Source organism: Electrona antarctica (genome assembly GCF_951216825.1).
Source record: "Electrona antarctica genome assembly, chromosome: 11".
NCBI lineage: Eukaryota > Metazoa > Chordata > Actinopteri > Myctophiformes > Myctophidae > Electrona > Electrona antarctica.
In genome coordinates, this window is record NC_136792.1 from 29,103,744 (window position 1) to 29,120,770 (window position 17,027).

The 17,027-nt window shown below is 40.6% G+C and overlaps 1 protein-coding gene across 1 annotated transcript; it reads right to left on the reverse strand.

Moving 5' to 3' along the window:
- Positions 1-10,036: 10,036 nt before the first annotated feature.
- LOC306932464 (transcription regulator protein BACH1-like) lies at positions 10,037-16,988 on the reverse strand. Its single transcript, XM_079514294.1, has 5 exons — positions 16,850-16,988; positions 15,314-15,572; positions 13,922-15,064; positions 12,743-12,949; positions 10,037-11,918 (listed from the first exon to the last, which is right to left on the reverse strand). The coding sequence occupies exons 2-5, from the start codon at positions 15,551-15,553 to the stop codon at positions 11,514-11,516; spliced, it is 1,995 nt and encodes a 664-aa protein (XP_079370420.1). The 5' UTR covers positions 15,554-15,572; positions 16,850-16,988; the 3' UTR covers positions 10,037-11,513.
- Between the last annotated feature and the right edge of the window lie 39 nt (positions 16,989-17,027).

Here is a 17,027-nt window from a genome sequence, read left to right on the forward strand (position 1 = left end):
GCAAAAAAGTGAAGTTAATGCAGGTTTTTTTCTTTCTTTTCCAAATTGTTTATGAATGGGCAATCCCTTCATTAAGTTGCTTATTACTTAAAATATTTTCTTTTTGTATCCTTTGAAGTGAATGAAAATGCATGTGTATGTTTCAACATTTTTTGTTATTTTCAGAATGTTTAAAGTTATACAAGAACATTACATGCTTTATCTCTCATTTCGGCTTGCTTTGATTTTGTTGTGATTCTTTGTATGCACGTGTGTTTTAATTGACACGTACGGTTTCTCCAATGTCGGACAGAGATGCTGCATGCTTCAATGTTTTGTTTACATCCGTGGATTGAATGGGCTGCTTTCTAAATCCAGAAGATCTGAGGTCATTTCTGAGGTCTTGCTATATGGCTGATTCATCATCGTAATGCTGGGTGTCCTGCTGTGTCTATAGCTCCTCTGCGCTGGCTTGCTATTGTTTCTGGCAATGAAAAACACATAGGCCTACTGTGCTTTTCTCTGATATACATTTACATTATATCAGATGTCATATGGTTAGAAAGATTTTCTTTCCTGACCCTGCATGCATTATATAAAATCACACCTGTGTGCAGGCTGTGTGCGTGTGTGTGTGTCTGTGTGTGTCTGTCTGTGTGTGTGTCTGTATGTGTGCTGCAGTGGTCAATGGGTTTGTGTGTGTGTGTGTGTGTGTGTTGCTCAACAGTGACACTGCTGGGTGAGTCACCCAGCGGTATTACAGCTACCGGTATCCATAGTCAGACATATACAGGGACATACATAGTGACACACGCGGCCAGTCATTGGAGCGGTTATACCGCTCAAAAATGCAGAACCCGTATAAACAAACCATCTTGCATTTTTTTCACAGCGGTTAAAAATAATATCTGGGACTTATATAGCGCTTTTCATGACACTCAAAGACGCTTTACATGTGTTGGGGCCAGGGGGAACAAGAAAAGGACAACTTTATTTAGAAAAAACAACAACCAATAAAACATAACAAGTTTAAAAACATATCAGCTTGGAAATGCGATTCTGAACAGGTGGGTTTTCAGTGCAGATTTGAAGGTAGGAAGTGAGGGGGCATCTCGGATATGTTTGGTGAGAGCATTCCAGAGGGTAGGGGCAGCCACAGAGAAGGCCCTGTCGCCCCAGGTTCTCAGCCTTTTTGGGTGGTGACCCCTCAAAAAGACTTCCAGGGCTCACGAACCCCCTCCTTCACTACTCACCAATATAACATAACAACATAGACGCACTGAACAAACACGCATTGGTGTGTCCATGTTGACTGAACAAACACATGCGTGCACTCTGTGTAGTGTGAACACATACCGACTGACTGCTATGCAAAATGAAATAACTATATTAGTTAATGGTTAAGACTTTCATTATAGGTACATTTTCTAAAATGGGGGTTTTGATAACATACGCACCTCTTCACACAGCTTCCCTCTTCCCTACATACTGTAAATCCTGACCCTCCTGGGGCCTTTTATAGTTTAACCTTTTAACTATAGTGGCCAGTGCCACACACGCAGACGTGTGCATCCGAATATGTTTATTTTATCTAATTATTGTTACCTAAATATTCTGTAGGCTATTGTGACTGTGTTTTCACTGAAATAATAACTTAGAAAACATGTATTTTTTTTTTTTTTTTTTTTCATTTTCATTACTTTGAGCATATTCAGAAAAGGAACTGGCGACCCCTCCAAATGATTTGACGACCCCCAGGTTGAGAACCACTGATCTAGTACATTCTGCACAGTTCTGTCTCCCCTGGTTCATAGATTCTCACACAGAACAGGAGATCCTGCTGTTTTGATGAAACTCATTCACAAATCCACCCAGTGCCTTTTACTATCCTTATCCCACACCTATGCTGGTGTGTTCTTATTATATTCAAGGGAGAACATTGCTTTGAAGTAAGCATGTCATCCATGCACTGTTCAGTGCATCTCAACGTATTATGTAAATCAATGATCTGTTCAAGAGAATCAATATTGTGAACAGAAGAAGTGACAATGTCTGTAAATTGAATTAATGTCAGGGAACAGGGCACTTGAAGTGATGTTGAACTTTGGTAGAACATTAGTTTGTATACTACATAGTCAGGTGTAGTGTACTGTACACCTGACTATGATATGTAAGTCCAGATATCATCAATAATCTTTTATATTACTCCTTTGCAGAATCCACTTTATTTGCATTTGTTTATTCTAAAAGTGTGATTCAAGACTTTTTTGTCCAAGCAAAAAAACCGCTACCACTGTTCCTCACTCGCGGAGCATCAGATACAAAATAATGATTATATGTTGATTATACCTACTGTATATACAACCGAAAGTCCAACATCACTTTAAGATCCTATGAACATCTAAAGGTATGCTCTTGTTAATACAACAGATCAAATACACACTTGTTGATTCATGATTTGCATGTTGAATTGTTGATGGCGTCATAGTGAATTAGTGAGCGAGTGTTACAGTATTTGTCTGATCTGCTTTAGAATATATTTTATTAGATATCAGTTCAACATTTACAGTATTAATGTGGTCAATTGATGAATTGAATGCTATTCCATTTTATAGCTGAAGCTAAAAAAAGGGCTTTTCCTTGAGTTCTTATTAGTCTGCCTGAAATTATGAGATGAACTGATACACTGTTAGAGCTAAAGTGATCCTAATACAGCTGCCACTCAGTGTGCACTGCTACAATATTAGCCAATGTCTAAACTTTTTTTTGTCAGTTTCTGAATTTCAGTGCTGTGATGGAAGACCTACAGTTGGGTGCCACCGATATTGTCCCTTATCATTTGACCCATTTAGGCCTGACCTCAAAATTAAAAAAAAAATCACGATTTTTCAAAAATAGCAGACCTACAAGCTCGTAGCGCGCCACTCGGTGGCGCGCTATGAGCTTGTAGATCTGCTATTTTTCAATAGCTAAATTATAACAATGTTTAAAACACCAAAAGGGGTTCCCGCCCAAAATGGGTTAACTGTCCTTTTGCGCAGATCACGCAAACCTCAGCAAAAAGAAAAGGACAATATCGATGGCCTCCAACTGTAGGTGCCTATCTAAAGTGTCACAGAACAATGAAGATTAAAAGACAAGTCAAGGGGAGGGCAGGACTACCAAATATGTTCTTCTGCCATACAAAAGACAAATACAAGAAAGAAAACCGTGACCTAATCCTGAATCAAGGATTTTCAGCCCATTTTAAATTATGTTCTACACTTATCCTTCATAGTGCTCAGTCTTTACACAAGAAATAGAGGGGTTTTCAATAGAAAATAAAGTAAAACCAAGATGTTGGTCCTTGGTTCATGGACAGTGGATTGTTTTTGTGTCTTTTACAGAGCAACAGTTCATGTAGAACTGGTCCTTCTACTGTAATTCTCAATGCAAAGTACAATAGTCCATTCAAATTATGTTTAGTGATCTCCTCTTATGTGTCTGTGATGTTCACAGATTATATTGTTATACTTAGATATAGATATTCTACTAGAGATAGAATTTGTTCCATTCCAATGTGTTCTAAATTGGAAAATGTATACCCAAAAACATTTATACCTGTGTGACGCATAATATCACCTGTCTTACTAGTTGACATTGTGTAGGTCACACTTGTAACAAGACTGGTCCTCTGTGAATTCATAGAGGAATATTTCACTTCTCTTTTCAAAACAGCAGTGAACACAGAACCTGCAATCCCACTCTGAACTTCATAGGATCCTGTCCTCCCTAATGATGTACTGCTGGAAATACCCAGTGTATGGCATTTTATTGTTCAGAAATGTGTCACTGATCAGTCTAGCAGTTTCTGAGATTTCAGTAGCTCCAGACAAACATACACTCAAGCCGACCATCTTAAATGGCTGGACTCCTGCAGAGCCATGCCCTAAAAACTGGACTTAATTGTAAATGAGCTTGTCAGGAAGTTTTGCATTTTGGGATGACTGTTTCTTGACACTGATACATTGTGTAAATTATCACAATTTGCATGACTGGCCATCATTTAATATGCCATATGTACAGTATGCACAGTATGACTTGATCTTAATGATCTATTCTATTGAGATACAGCAGTGAGCACAAAACTGACTACTACCCTCACAAGAATGAATAAGTGTGAAGGTAATCTGTCACTGTATGACCAGCTGTTAGTTAATCTATCTGTCACAGAGAAGGGTGCTAGCTCTAGGTCTGCTTGTTCTCTAGTCTCATTTTGCAGGAAGATTATAGTATTATGACCGTCTCTAATCCTGTCAATGGGGTACCGCCCCCTTCCCATGCACGACACTTTAGAATCAACCCCTGCCATGTAATCAGTCAGGATACAGTAGATCAACAGCACTTAATACTTTTATAGTTTTGCCAGAAGTCCATGGAGCTCACTATGGACACATTGGACAGTGTTCATGATACAATATTTCCCAACCTTTTTTCTTTGGAGCCCCCCTTACATGTGACACAAGCTGAGACCCCCACATGTGCATGCACGTACAAACATGCTACATGCACTCATGTACAGCACTCACGCACACACAGTGCATTACATTCACCCATTCACACACATTCGTACAGCTTTACATAGATTGTGCATTACATTCACCCATTCACACACAGATGGCGGCGAAAACCATGCAAGGCACCAACCTGCACATCAGGAGCAATTAGGGGTTCAGTGTCTTGCTCAAGGACACTTCAACACTAACTCTGGGGGAGCCCAGGTTCGAACTGGGAACCTCACGGTTTTCCCATTATGCTGTTCTACCGGCCCTGAGCCACTGCCGCCATGCACGCACACACACAGACCACTTTAAGCCCTATAGTCCTTATAGTAAAACAAATAATGAACATAGCCGATCTAACCGTTGTGAGTTTGTAGATCTGCTATTTTCGCTACTTCTTAAAAAAAATATTCTTGAAAAGTGTAGAAATGTAGTTTTTGACAATGAATAATGGGTAATAATTTTGATTTTGTGCATGTTTATTATTCTGGCCTCATGCCCCCGTTGTGATACTTATTGGTTCAGGATCAGTGGTTGTGCGTGCAGAACCATGATAGCTAGAGATGGGACACAGAAAGTGATCCTGGATCACTCACATTATGTTTTATCCATAATTCCTACCACCTGTGGCCTAATCCTGACCCCAGGTAGGTAGAACAAGGGATAAAGGTAAAGCACATGCTTTACCTTTGAAAAATCCAGTATTATTATGAAAGGTGAAGCTTAAAAATCTATGTTAAATATCTACATTCAGTAGACAAACTAATCAACCACAAATGACGATTTTCCAATGGTTGAATATTTTGTTGAGAGCCCAGCAAGTGAAACGGACACTAGGACAGAGGGGCGAAATGTCATTGAAAGAGTGTTTTAAAACATAACTAGAAAAAGTGCCCCTCGGGGCACAGGTCTCCTCCACCAGGCCAGGTCAGGTTGTGGCCTCTTGGTGGTGCTATAATAGGCCAATGTGAAAAGGATGCCATTTCAATTGGATGATTTGAGGCATTTTGTTCCAAAAATGTGTTTTGCAAAATTCCACCTGTTGGTGGCGCTATAACAGGCCAATGTGAAAATTGGGTGGGATATATTCCTCAGCCTAGTAGGAAAGTGCGTGAAAGATTTCACGTAAATTGCACGCTGCGTTCATAATTTGAGGCTTGTTCAAAACGATCCAATTAGGATGGAATATGAAATATCGGACAGATCCGTCTTGAGCACATGGCTATAGAGATACTGTGTAACGATTTGCGGATTTTTGGACAGAGTAATATAAAAAAATGTGTTTTACAAAAGTCTGCCTCCTGGTGGCATGAAAAATGCAGGTCAAAGGTTTGTCCTTGGCCTCTAGGGAGTGTGCATTCATGCAGATCGGTTAAAAATATAAAAAGCTGCCTCATGGTGGCACTATAACAGTCCGTTCTGGAAAATTTGGGGCAGAGGTTCATCGTTGGCATCCAGGGAGTGTGTGTGCAGAATTTGGCATCGACCAGGTTAACGGTGCCGGAGATTAGTGCAAATTAGTGCAAAACATACTCTCCCCATGCCTTCGGCTGGTGGAGACAACAATGTTAAAGGTGTTTGCTCAGATTCTCAGGAAGGGGAATGATACAGTACAGTAGGCCTTGATAGAGAAGATGTACTATAAAGACAGATGAATTCAGGGGGCTTTGCATTAATCTCACGTTGTAATGAGAGTTTACGTTTCTGCTATTCTGATGAATTCCAGGATTGGGCTTAAACTGCTTTCATTTTGTTTGCTGGCCTTTAATCTTCTAACCCTGCATTCTTAATCAGAACTCGGAGCAGGTTTTTTTAATATAGCATGAATGAGCCCGGGGATTAGAGACCTCTGACCTTGCTATGCTGCACAGCTGCTTCCCCACAAATCAAGTCTCTCTTTCTGTGTAGCTTGTAGAAGAGGATAATCTTTGTTTTTTTCATGGCACAAAATGATCCAAAAAGTGTACAATAAAGATGCAAACAGCGAGGGAAGAATCCACATTTTCAGTGTTGTGAATGCAAAATGGGCCCCAATTTGCAATACCTTTGCTGCATTTTAAGGTAACTTGGTCTAGTTTTGAAAAGCACCATCTTGAAGACTTTTCACAAAAGTGTGTCACCGTGACAGCTGGGGAGACGGTATCTTTCCCCCCGTGGCCTTATCATCATCTCTAATCCTTTGACTCCTGGGTGGAGGGTGGTACTCTTTCATGTTAAGAGTATAGAGCCATAGCAGTTGTTTTACACAGTTTGTCAAAGATGGACATCATATATTATTAGTTTTGTCAATGTTGCTGGAGTAAAGTCCACTTTAAAACTGAGACCAGTGCACTGATTCAAAGGTGTATTGAAGGAGTATGAAACAAGACAACAAGTGTGCGAACAAGAAGGCACTGGAGCAGCTCAGACGATTTAGGCCCTTATTTTATTATATCAGGGTGCAGGTAAAAAGTGACTTGTCACATAGACTGGCCTGCTATAGGCTAGAGGCGCGGCTGGAACTCCCTTCTACAAGACAACAAGTGTATTGAAGCAAGGCACACACCTTGCAAAGACATGAGTACTGTATAAACGTGCACACATTTTGAGGTGCATAAAATAAAATAAAGAGTAATAAATTAAAGGAACAAGCAATACAAACTCAAATTCAGACGTGGGAAATACAGGATAACATTTGAACAGAAATCGCTTAAAAGCACTCAGTTTTCTTTTGGGGCTAATTATGACCACTTATATGCAACTTCTGTCCTAAAGTGACACGACAGGAATACTCTCCCCTGTCAGGCAAAATGCCACCTTTGCGCCGCAGACTGTGTTTGGAGACAGCAGGGTGTCTGCTGCTCCAGTGGTGCGTAGGATTTCCTCTAAACAAATTGTGTACCTTGGTCTGTCTGCCTTAGTTGCTTTCATCACCTCCATGAAATTCCAAGAAGACAATAGTTCACCACACTGCGTACATCCTGTGACACACCCAGAGAGGGCCATGAATACTAGCTGATTATGCTTATTACAGTATGTGATAACTGTAGAGCTCAACTACTGTAGGCAATCTCACAAACCAAATACAAGCTCCACATTCTGGATGCCGATACATGTTTTTTGTAGCACCATAGCCTACTATTTGGCACAAAGGCAAAAAAAACCCAAATAAATACATAAAAAACATAATTTGCATATCGAGAATAAATGCATGTAAACAAAGAAATAATGTAATTTCACTGACATCTCGTACACTATTGTTAATTAGATACTGAATCTGCAATCTTACATAATAAACCTTAAAATGACTTAAGCAATCATCCAAACCACCCAACAAACACTCATTAAATGTTTGCAATTTGTGAATGTAGTCAGATTGATGTAAGCTGCATTTTGGCTGCTTAAAGCTCACTGGTTTTCAGCAATAACAATAGCTCCAGCAAAACAAAGTTTCTTTTCTGCAGTGTTTTACTTCACCTTCACCAACATTTTGGAAAGATTAGTACTCTGCGAGTCTGTACTTCTCCCAATTGGGTGCGTGCCATTCTGAATGTATAAGCATTATTAAGAACAAACATATTCCCCATCAATGACGTCACCAAGATACTCCAAGTTATCATGACATGCAAGACTATTTTCTTTAGTGTTAGGAAAGACTCCTCTCCTTGCAGGCCAAACCTCAAACTCTACGTTTAACAATGTAGTGACATTAAGATGATTGTCTCCACCAGGCCGAAGGCATGGGGAGAGAGTATGTTTTGCACTCCGTCCGTGTGTGTGTGTGTGTGTGTGTGTCCTTCCGTCCGTCCTTCCGTCCGTCCGTTATCAGCTAATCTCCGGCACCGTTGGCCCGATCCATGCCAAACTTTGCACACACACTCCCTGGATGCCAACGACGAACCTCTGCCCCAAATATTCCTCAACGGCCTGTTATAGCGCCACCATGAGGCCGATTTAGGCAAAACTCATTTCTGTAGATAACTCGTACACATTTTATCCATACATCACACAATTCGGTATACACTATCTCCATAGTCATGTGATCAACACAGATCTGCACAATTTCCCATCTTCCATCCTGATTGGCTAAGATTGGCTTCCAAAACTCACATTATTGGTCTGTTTCGAACAAAATGCCACAAATCACAAACACAGTGTCCAATTTCCATGAAATTATACACGCACATTTCCACTAGGCCGAGGACGACATGCCACATTTCTTTTCCCAAATCAGCCTCATGGTGGCGCTATAACAGGCCAATTCCTGTTTTTACCTATAACTGCATCACAACTTATGTATGTGCACTCCCTAGAGGCCATGGAAAAACATTTTCCCTGCATCCCTCCACATCTGCCGGTTATAGCGCCACCATGAGGCCGATTTCTGCAAAACACATTGTTTATGTTAGTCGCACAGATTTCATCCAAATCTCACGCAAATCGGTACACATGATCTCTGTAGTCATGTGATCAAGACGAGCCTGTTGGATTTCTCAGATTCTACACTGATTAGCTAAGATTGCCTTCCAAAGTTCGCAGGAGTAGCCCGTTTGGTACAAAATGCTGCACATGTCCTGCTCATCCAGAATTCTATCCTCAGAGATGCTATGAGTGATCTGGCTCTGCATTTCCTCAACAAAATGAAGAAAATTGTTGCAAGAAACAAACAAACAAAAAAACATGTTTATATTACTCCTAAACATTTTGCCAAACATCACACACACTCCTATCCTCCTGGTGGAGACCTGTGCCCAGAAGGGCACTTTTTCTAGTTATGTATTTCATTTTGCCAGAGTAGTTAACAGTCAATTAATATTCAGTACAAATTGTGTAGTGGCACAAATAGTTAAGACTTCCCTCTATTGGCCAAACAGTGGTTTGATGACTAAATGTCATCAATATTGGCCAGCAACTCTACATCGGACCTCAAACCCTTAGATCTCCATATATGGAGCTGACCTGTTCTGACATTCCATACGTTGATCCTTCCCCATCCATCCTTCCTCTTCGATGTCTCCCTTTTGACTGATACTTGTCCATTAAAACTCTAGACGGGCCCGCCCCAGAGTTATTAGTGCAGCTGCGCCCGGCAGCCGGCTAACAGTTCTCAACAGGCCCGAAAATTAAGGCCCGGCCCTACCTGGGCCCTCATCAAACCCTGTACACTCATGACACTGCCCCCACTGCCACCCTGTTCCGACATTCCATATGTTGATTTGACCTCATCAAACACGCTCAAGACACGCTCCATATATGGCCAGTACAGAATTCATTCCATATGTTGATCTGATCCCCCATGCCAAAGCGCCATTGCTCGCCCAGCAGTCTGCTGTCACCCAGGCAGATGTGTGCACGCGACCTCGCCCTCAGGGCGTCTTACTGGTGTACTTACAGTTTACAAGACCATCTTATCCAGTGACACTTATACAGGGGGGGGTAAAGGAACATAAAGGTTTCTTTCTACATCATATTCCTTCAGCTTCCTGTGATGCTGTCTACTACCATACTGAATTAAGCCAGCAGACATTTTCAGTTTTAGTACAAGATGGTAAACAAAGATTTAATTTATTTAAGTCGGTGATCCATGGAAGCATTTATTAAAAATAAATCATGCAGGCACAGGCCTAAAGGTAGCATACAATCAATGGGTCTGTAGGTTAATGTGCAACAAAGCTACAGACAAGATGACAAAAATACTGCCTTCAAGTTTATCTATACAACTTTTTACATATCTCTGTTGTTGGGAAGAAACCACCCAACTCCAAAATGTTCATTTTTCAGGAAATGAAAAATATACATTTTTCAGGAAATGAAAAGTATACATTCTTCAGGAAATGAAGAAAACCTTGTATTTTTAAAACAATGTAATACTGCCTCATCAAAGTTGGTATTGTAACTTTATATAATTGTCAATTACTTGCATAAATGGAGTTAGGTGATTTCCTCCCGACAGCAACGAATAAGGCACGTATTGCATCAAATATTACATTTTCATATTACGGCGACACTGTAACCGTTGTACAAATAACATGATGCTACATACAAATTAATTCATATGAATTATTTGTATTATAATCATTTTGTTAATTGTAGTAGTATTGCTACTGAAAAATTATTATATTCAATTAATTGTGGAAAAATTACAGTAATAATGTTAATGGATAATTGAAGTGAATTAAGACTGAATCTCTTGAATTGAATCTGTTGAATTCAAGTTTCATTATTCAAGATCAAGATTCAAGAAGAATTAAAAGGAAACATTATGGTGTAATATACAGTAATATATTTTGAGGCTACAACACTGGACTTATTTTAACGAATAAAACCACATTTGGATGTAGGCTATAGTAGAGTGTAGATACAATACAAGCACATCAGCTAATCTTTCAATCGTTGCAGGGGTGGTCTGCCTAAAATTGTAGTTGTGGTATGACACCTACTGGTTGACAAAGGTAATAGTTATTTGAAGCAGACAGTTCTAGATCTGACATGAGCTATCTTTGCTGTACAGTTGTTCGGATATAGTTGCAATTACCTCTCTCTGTCCCACGAGGGTGCGTGTGTGTGTGGACATCGACATTTAAATTAACCATTGACAAACTTTTAGTTGAGTAATGCATTTCCCTGAGAAAAAATATTAAACTTAAGTTATACTTTGTTGCATGACTTTGTTCATAAATGAAGATACCTGTTTGTGCACCAGAGTATAAATTAGTCCTTGATCTTCCTGTGCAAATTAGGAATTTACCTGAAATGTCTGTCGATGGACCTACAGTAAAACAAAAATACTGTATTCTGCATTTTGCTACCGCTAAATGCATAATGGCAAAGCAAGACAAAATTATATTTCTCAATGTAATGTTAGACTTTACATTAGGCAGAAATATGAACCATTTGAATAAACAAATGTATTTACGCAAATCCACCCTGAAAGGGAAATAAGTAACTACTTAAAAAGTCTCCACTGCTTGACGTCCTGCATCTTCAGAAATTATATGGAATCACAATTGCCAATTATAGGTTGTCATCTATATCCAGACAGGCACTCAGGATGTTGGCAGGGACACAGTTCTGTGTGGGGACTTGCTCCTCTGTCCCTGGGTTGGACTCTGGGAGGCTGACTTGTACCGAGTTCACACTCAGCCCGCTTGAGCTGCATTCTGAGAGACAAACGGCCATGTCCATGTGGGTCTGGGAGTCCTGCTCTTTACCCAGGAGACTGGAGGAGGACATGGGTATGAGGAGGGACAAGGTGGGGAGGACTGGGGAGGAGATCTTGGCAAAGATCTGGAACTGGTCCTGTTCATCTCCGGACTCACTGTTGACACTCTTGCATAACCCGGACAGACTCTGCCGTGCCTCCTCCAAGTTCTGCTTCAGGTGACTATGCTCATGCATAAGTCTCTCCTTCTCACCTCTCTGTGGAGTAAGCAGGAGAGAGTGTAGCTTGACTCTCACTCTAATCTACAGTACAACAATACCAGGGGTGAAACCAGTCCTATAATGAAAACTAACCCTATGATGAACTTCAATGCAGCTGAAAGTTGCCTGGTCATGACTACTCAGTGTTACTAACATGCATAAGAGCAACATGTACAAGAGCAACACATGTGCCCATTTCGCTGCACGATGAAGTGACAGAGTGGAAGCTGGGGAGAACCAGCAGCACAATCTCAGTCATCACAGGCAATGCACAGGGCACTGTAAATGCAAATGAAAGCAGATCTCACCATGCTTGTTGATACACTTTAAAATTACAATTTAAAGTGACAATTGTGCCAAAAACCTGTAGGAAAAAAACCCTGCTGATTTTGTCAAATGCTGCACAATTAAGTGGAAGAATATCATTGATTAATTAACCACTGTTAACAGCTAACCTCAAATGGCAATGGCATTATTTTTCCAGCTACAATTTTATTTAGTGTCAACACTAAATACACAAACAAAAACCTTTGTTCTATTTTGGGTGACTATATACCCATCGTACGGTTTAACCCATTAAGATCTGTAGCCGATTCTACGAATGCATTCTAAAAATCAGTAGTTCTCACTCTTTCAAGATTTTTCTAAAATGTTCCAAAATAGCATGTGCTATTTTTGAATAGCAAACACAAAAATCTAAAATGACCCTCGGTTTTAATGGGTTCATAATATGCACAAAGAGACAACGAAGATGATTCAAGATTCAACCCTAGAGTATCAGGATGTTGTTGACCATAGTGATTAGACAGAAAATCTCTTACCAGCACGTTGATTTCACACTCCAGAGTGTGGATGATGTCCAGCTTTCTCTTTCGGCAGCGCTGAGCGGCGACACGGTTTTTGCTGCGGCGACGGACGTCATGAACAAACTCCAGCTGATCCTGGGTCAGGTTTTGGTCTTTCAGAAGCTGCTGGAAGGCATTCCGGCTCAATGTGGAGATCTGCTCCACTGGGAAGGGCAGCTGCACCTGTAGAGAGGTAAGTGGTAACATGTCTATCAGTCATCAACTTCAACCAACTATCACCAAATTAAAATAAATACAGTGGTGGAACGTAAAAAAGTACATTTACGTACGCAAATATTGTACTTAAGTATAAGTTTGTAGTATACTTTTTTACTTTACCTGATTATTTCTAATTTTATATTTCTACTTTTTACTCCCCTAGAATTATTTATTTGAAAACGTTGATTACTAGTTACTTTGTAGATTTAGATTATTATTACAAAACATACATGATCAAATAACAAGCCATATTTTATACTTTGTCTCTTTGATAATGGTTGATCTACAATCTTGGCCATTTTGAAATATTTTAGACATTTCTTATAACTTGCAATGGAACATACTCCACAATGAGTACATTTACTTTTGGTACTTTGTGCCTTATTATATATTTTGATGCCAGTAGTTTTTATACTTTTACTAAAGTACATTTTTGAATACAGGACTTTTACCTGTAACATTGTGGTATTGCTACTTTTACTTAAAGGGACATTTCACCGATGGTAGAAACTGTAGTCATTTGAAATTTGCACCCTATGGCCAGAAAAATAATGAAGTCTGTGTTTGACTAGGGTTTGACTGTATTGCTGAATTCCTACAATGTCCTTAATGCTTTAGTGCACTTCCCCTCCTTGTGGAGAGTGGGGAGGCTGCATGGAGGTGTGACTTTGTAGTCCAGGAAGGAAGTGAGACCATATTTTCATGACAGATCTTTGTTCATGAACATGGCGTCATGACTAAAATATATATATAAAATAAACATGCAGTATTACACACATAAAAGTAAAACCCCCAGGAAAGTGTTTCTTGTGTCCTAAACATCATTAAAACAAGCTCTGGTTGCAAAAGGGGTGAAGTGGCCCTATAAGTAAAACAATTGGAGTACTTCCTCCACCACTGAATAAAAGGCTATCACAAAGGCCTACTGTACTGTACCTCTTCTGCCCTTCTTTTGTTGGCCTCACTATCTCCATCTGTGTCCAGATCGGTGTCTTCAGCTGAGTTGAGCGAAGAGGACATGTAGGGACTCTTCTCTGACTGGAACAGGCTGTCGGTCCCTGGTGGTGTCTGCTCCTCAGCGGCTCCGAGGTCCCTGAGGAAGGGACAATCCCCCGTGCCGGAGCTCAGGTCGAGCTGCTTTAGCCAATGGAAGTCTGAAGTCTTAGCTATGTTGCTTTGGTCAACAGAGTCTAGCGGAGGTGGTTGAGTCTGGGAAGGACACAGGTCTGGCCAAAACCCCTTGGCCAGATGTTCAGCCACCTCCCTTTCCACACTACTCCTCTCCTCATTTCCCTCCTCCTGGCTTAGATCTGTGAGTGGAGCATCTGATCGATTGACAGACATTGCCCCCTGCAGTCCAGCTGGAACTGGCACTAATAATTTTGTACCGTTATCTGCCCCAGAGGGTTCGATCATGGGACATGAGCTTTGGTTACAATTGCTTTCAGCACCAGCAGTCTCAACAGTCTGGCCAACACCTTCATCTGACCCCTGTTGGAGATGTGTTGGGTGCACAGCTTCGTGTGATGACAGCTCACAAGGGAGTGCACAGTCCTCCAAACTGAATTCGTCCAAAATGTCCCTTTCACAGAATACAGAGGGACTGTCATCTTTGTTGGAGTCCGGGCATGGCAAAGACAGGATGGGACACACATCACTTGCTGTTAACGCCAGAGATGGCATTTGTGGGCCATGGTTCACTAGACAGAAATTTTCCTCCCTTCTGTTGCCCTGGCCTGCTGTGTTGTGAGGACATTGGGTTGGTGAGTAAAATTGCACATCTCCTCCTGAAGGCACAGAGCTGTGTGGTTCTGGTAACTCAGACTGGCTGCTCTCTACACTGGGCCCCAAACCAACAGCTGGAGTCATTTTCTGACAACAGCCTCTTCTCCTGGCCTCTTGTGCAGATCTGTGACCTTCAGAAAACTTTGGGATGAGGAAATCGAAGCATGCCGTCTCCAAGTTGTGAAATCCTAAAAAGTCAGCGGTGCAGTGAATGGCATGAATGTTTTCTTTTGTGAACAACAGCTTGGATGTGTAAGCAAAATTCATCAATGGCTCAAACCCCTCCATTGTCACCTGCAAGGTTAAGCATAAATGTTGAACATGACAAAAAAACATGGTACACTATTCAATTATAAAACAATACAAAGTTGACCAAAAAGGTGAAGTCTCCATTTCTGTGCCAAAACCGTTATATTTTGCTTATAGTAATAGGTTATCAGTGAGTGCATACATAGAATGTATGCTCTCACTGATAAGTTGATATAGTATGTTACCCAAAGTGAAACACTACTGTATAGACAATGTACTTATTAGGATACTGACCTCCTCGGGCAGAGTGATGACAGGATTCAGTCTGGTGGCGTTGGTAATCCGGCTGCGGAAGTAGTCACTGCAGGAGGCTAGGACCGAGCCATGGGCACGGACACTCCTGTCCTCCACCACCACCGTCACATCGCACAGCATGTCCCTCTGTCTCTGTTCATTCAGACACTGGAGGATGTGTGCACTGTGCACCGCAGACTGAAAGGTAAACACCGACGTACGAGGGGCTTGGAGTGACATGGCTCTTTACAAGCTTAGCCTGTGTAACAAGAGGGAGTAATGGGGAGTTGAATCTTCTTGCAATATACCCTTTGTCAAAACAAACTTAGACTCTAGTTCTGCAATGACCATCAAGGAGGGACACAAGTGTGGACCCCAACCTCCCAATCTCAGGGCAGACACTATACCACAAGGCAACCTATACTATTGGTAACTAACCATATAGTTATAGTAGGTGGCTGTATCTGTATGGTACTATAACAGGTGTTTTAATTTGTCAAACTAATTTCCAAATTCTAGTTCCCTCGGCAAAATAGGACTTTGACAAAGAAATGTAATGTATATTATCCCTAGTGGTAGGATGAACAGTGGACCCAAACCCTATAGCAGTGGTTTTCAACAATTTTCATGGCAAGGTCCATTATTTATTTGGCATTTGAGCCACGGACCACAGTTTGATGACATTTAGCCTCTCGGGGACTTCGGTTTTTTGACCCCCAGGGGTTAACTGGGGACATTGGTCATTATCACAACAAAACAAAAAATAAGTGATATTTGAATTAAGTGAAATCACTGAATATACCTTTAATAATTTGTCCACAATTCCATGCTTTATTGAAATCAATGAAATGTTGATCAAAATAACAATTATTTTACATTCTCTAATTGTGTAGACTTCTTGTGAATTAAGTAATGCAGATGTTTAACAACAATTTAACTCTTGAGAGCGTAAAATGAAACCAAATGAACCCGTACAGGTCCATTTGTTTTCATTTTACGCTCTCAAGAGTTAAATATCAAATAATGGTCCATTTGGTTACCAACTCCATCATTTAACTGGGGACCATCTGAAACCCTCTCAAGGACCACTAACCACTGCATAGGCATGGGTCGGCGGTTATAAGTGCCCCAAATTATGAAGTGTATCAAAAATATCACATTTTGTAACCCTGATGTAGTGAAGCAGCAAGAGGCAAGAGCTAAACTGTTTTAACTTGAGGACAAAGTTTTAAATGCTGACTCATGTTAACATGACATTATGCGCTGGAGATAGGCTACTCGCGTCTGAGTAAACGACGTCAACGCCAAAGCAACGCATTTAAATTCTTATATTTGCTAATACACAATTTTCCAAATCAACCAATACGATCATGTATGGGGTGTGAAAAGTTCAGGCCTAACGTTAATACAGTATTATTCAAACATATGCCTCCGACTGGCAATCCGACATTAAACCTCGTCAGCAAAAAATGAAGCTTACAACTGAAAAAAAAGTTACACATTTCTATTTGTGTACATGTAAGACGTATCACTAACCTGCCATCAGTTTTTACAACAGGACCATGATGTTCTTATTTTCTTATTTTGGTGAGGTTCTGGACGAGTCATGTAATCTGGACTTTCCACAAGTCATGTGACAGATTCGAACCAGGAAATGTTTGTAGTGGGGTTTTTTTCCTACCACGCATGTGCAGCTGAAGCATGGTTGAAATAT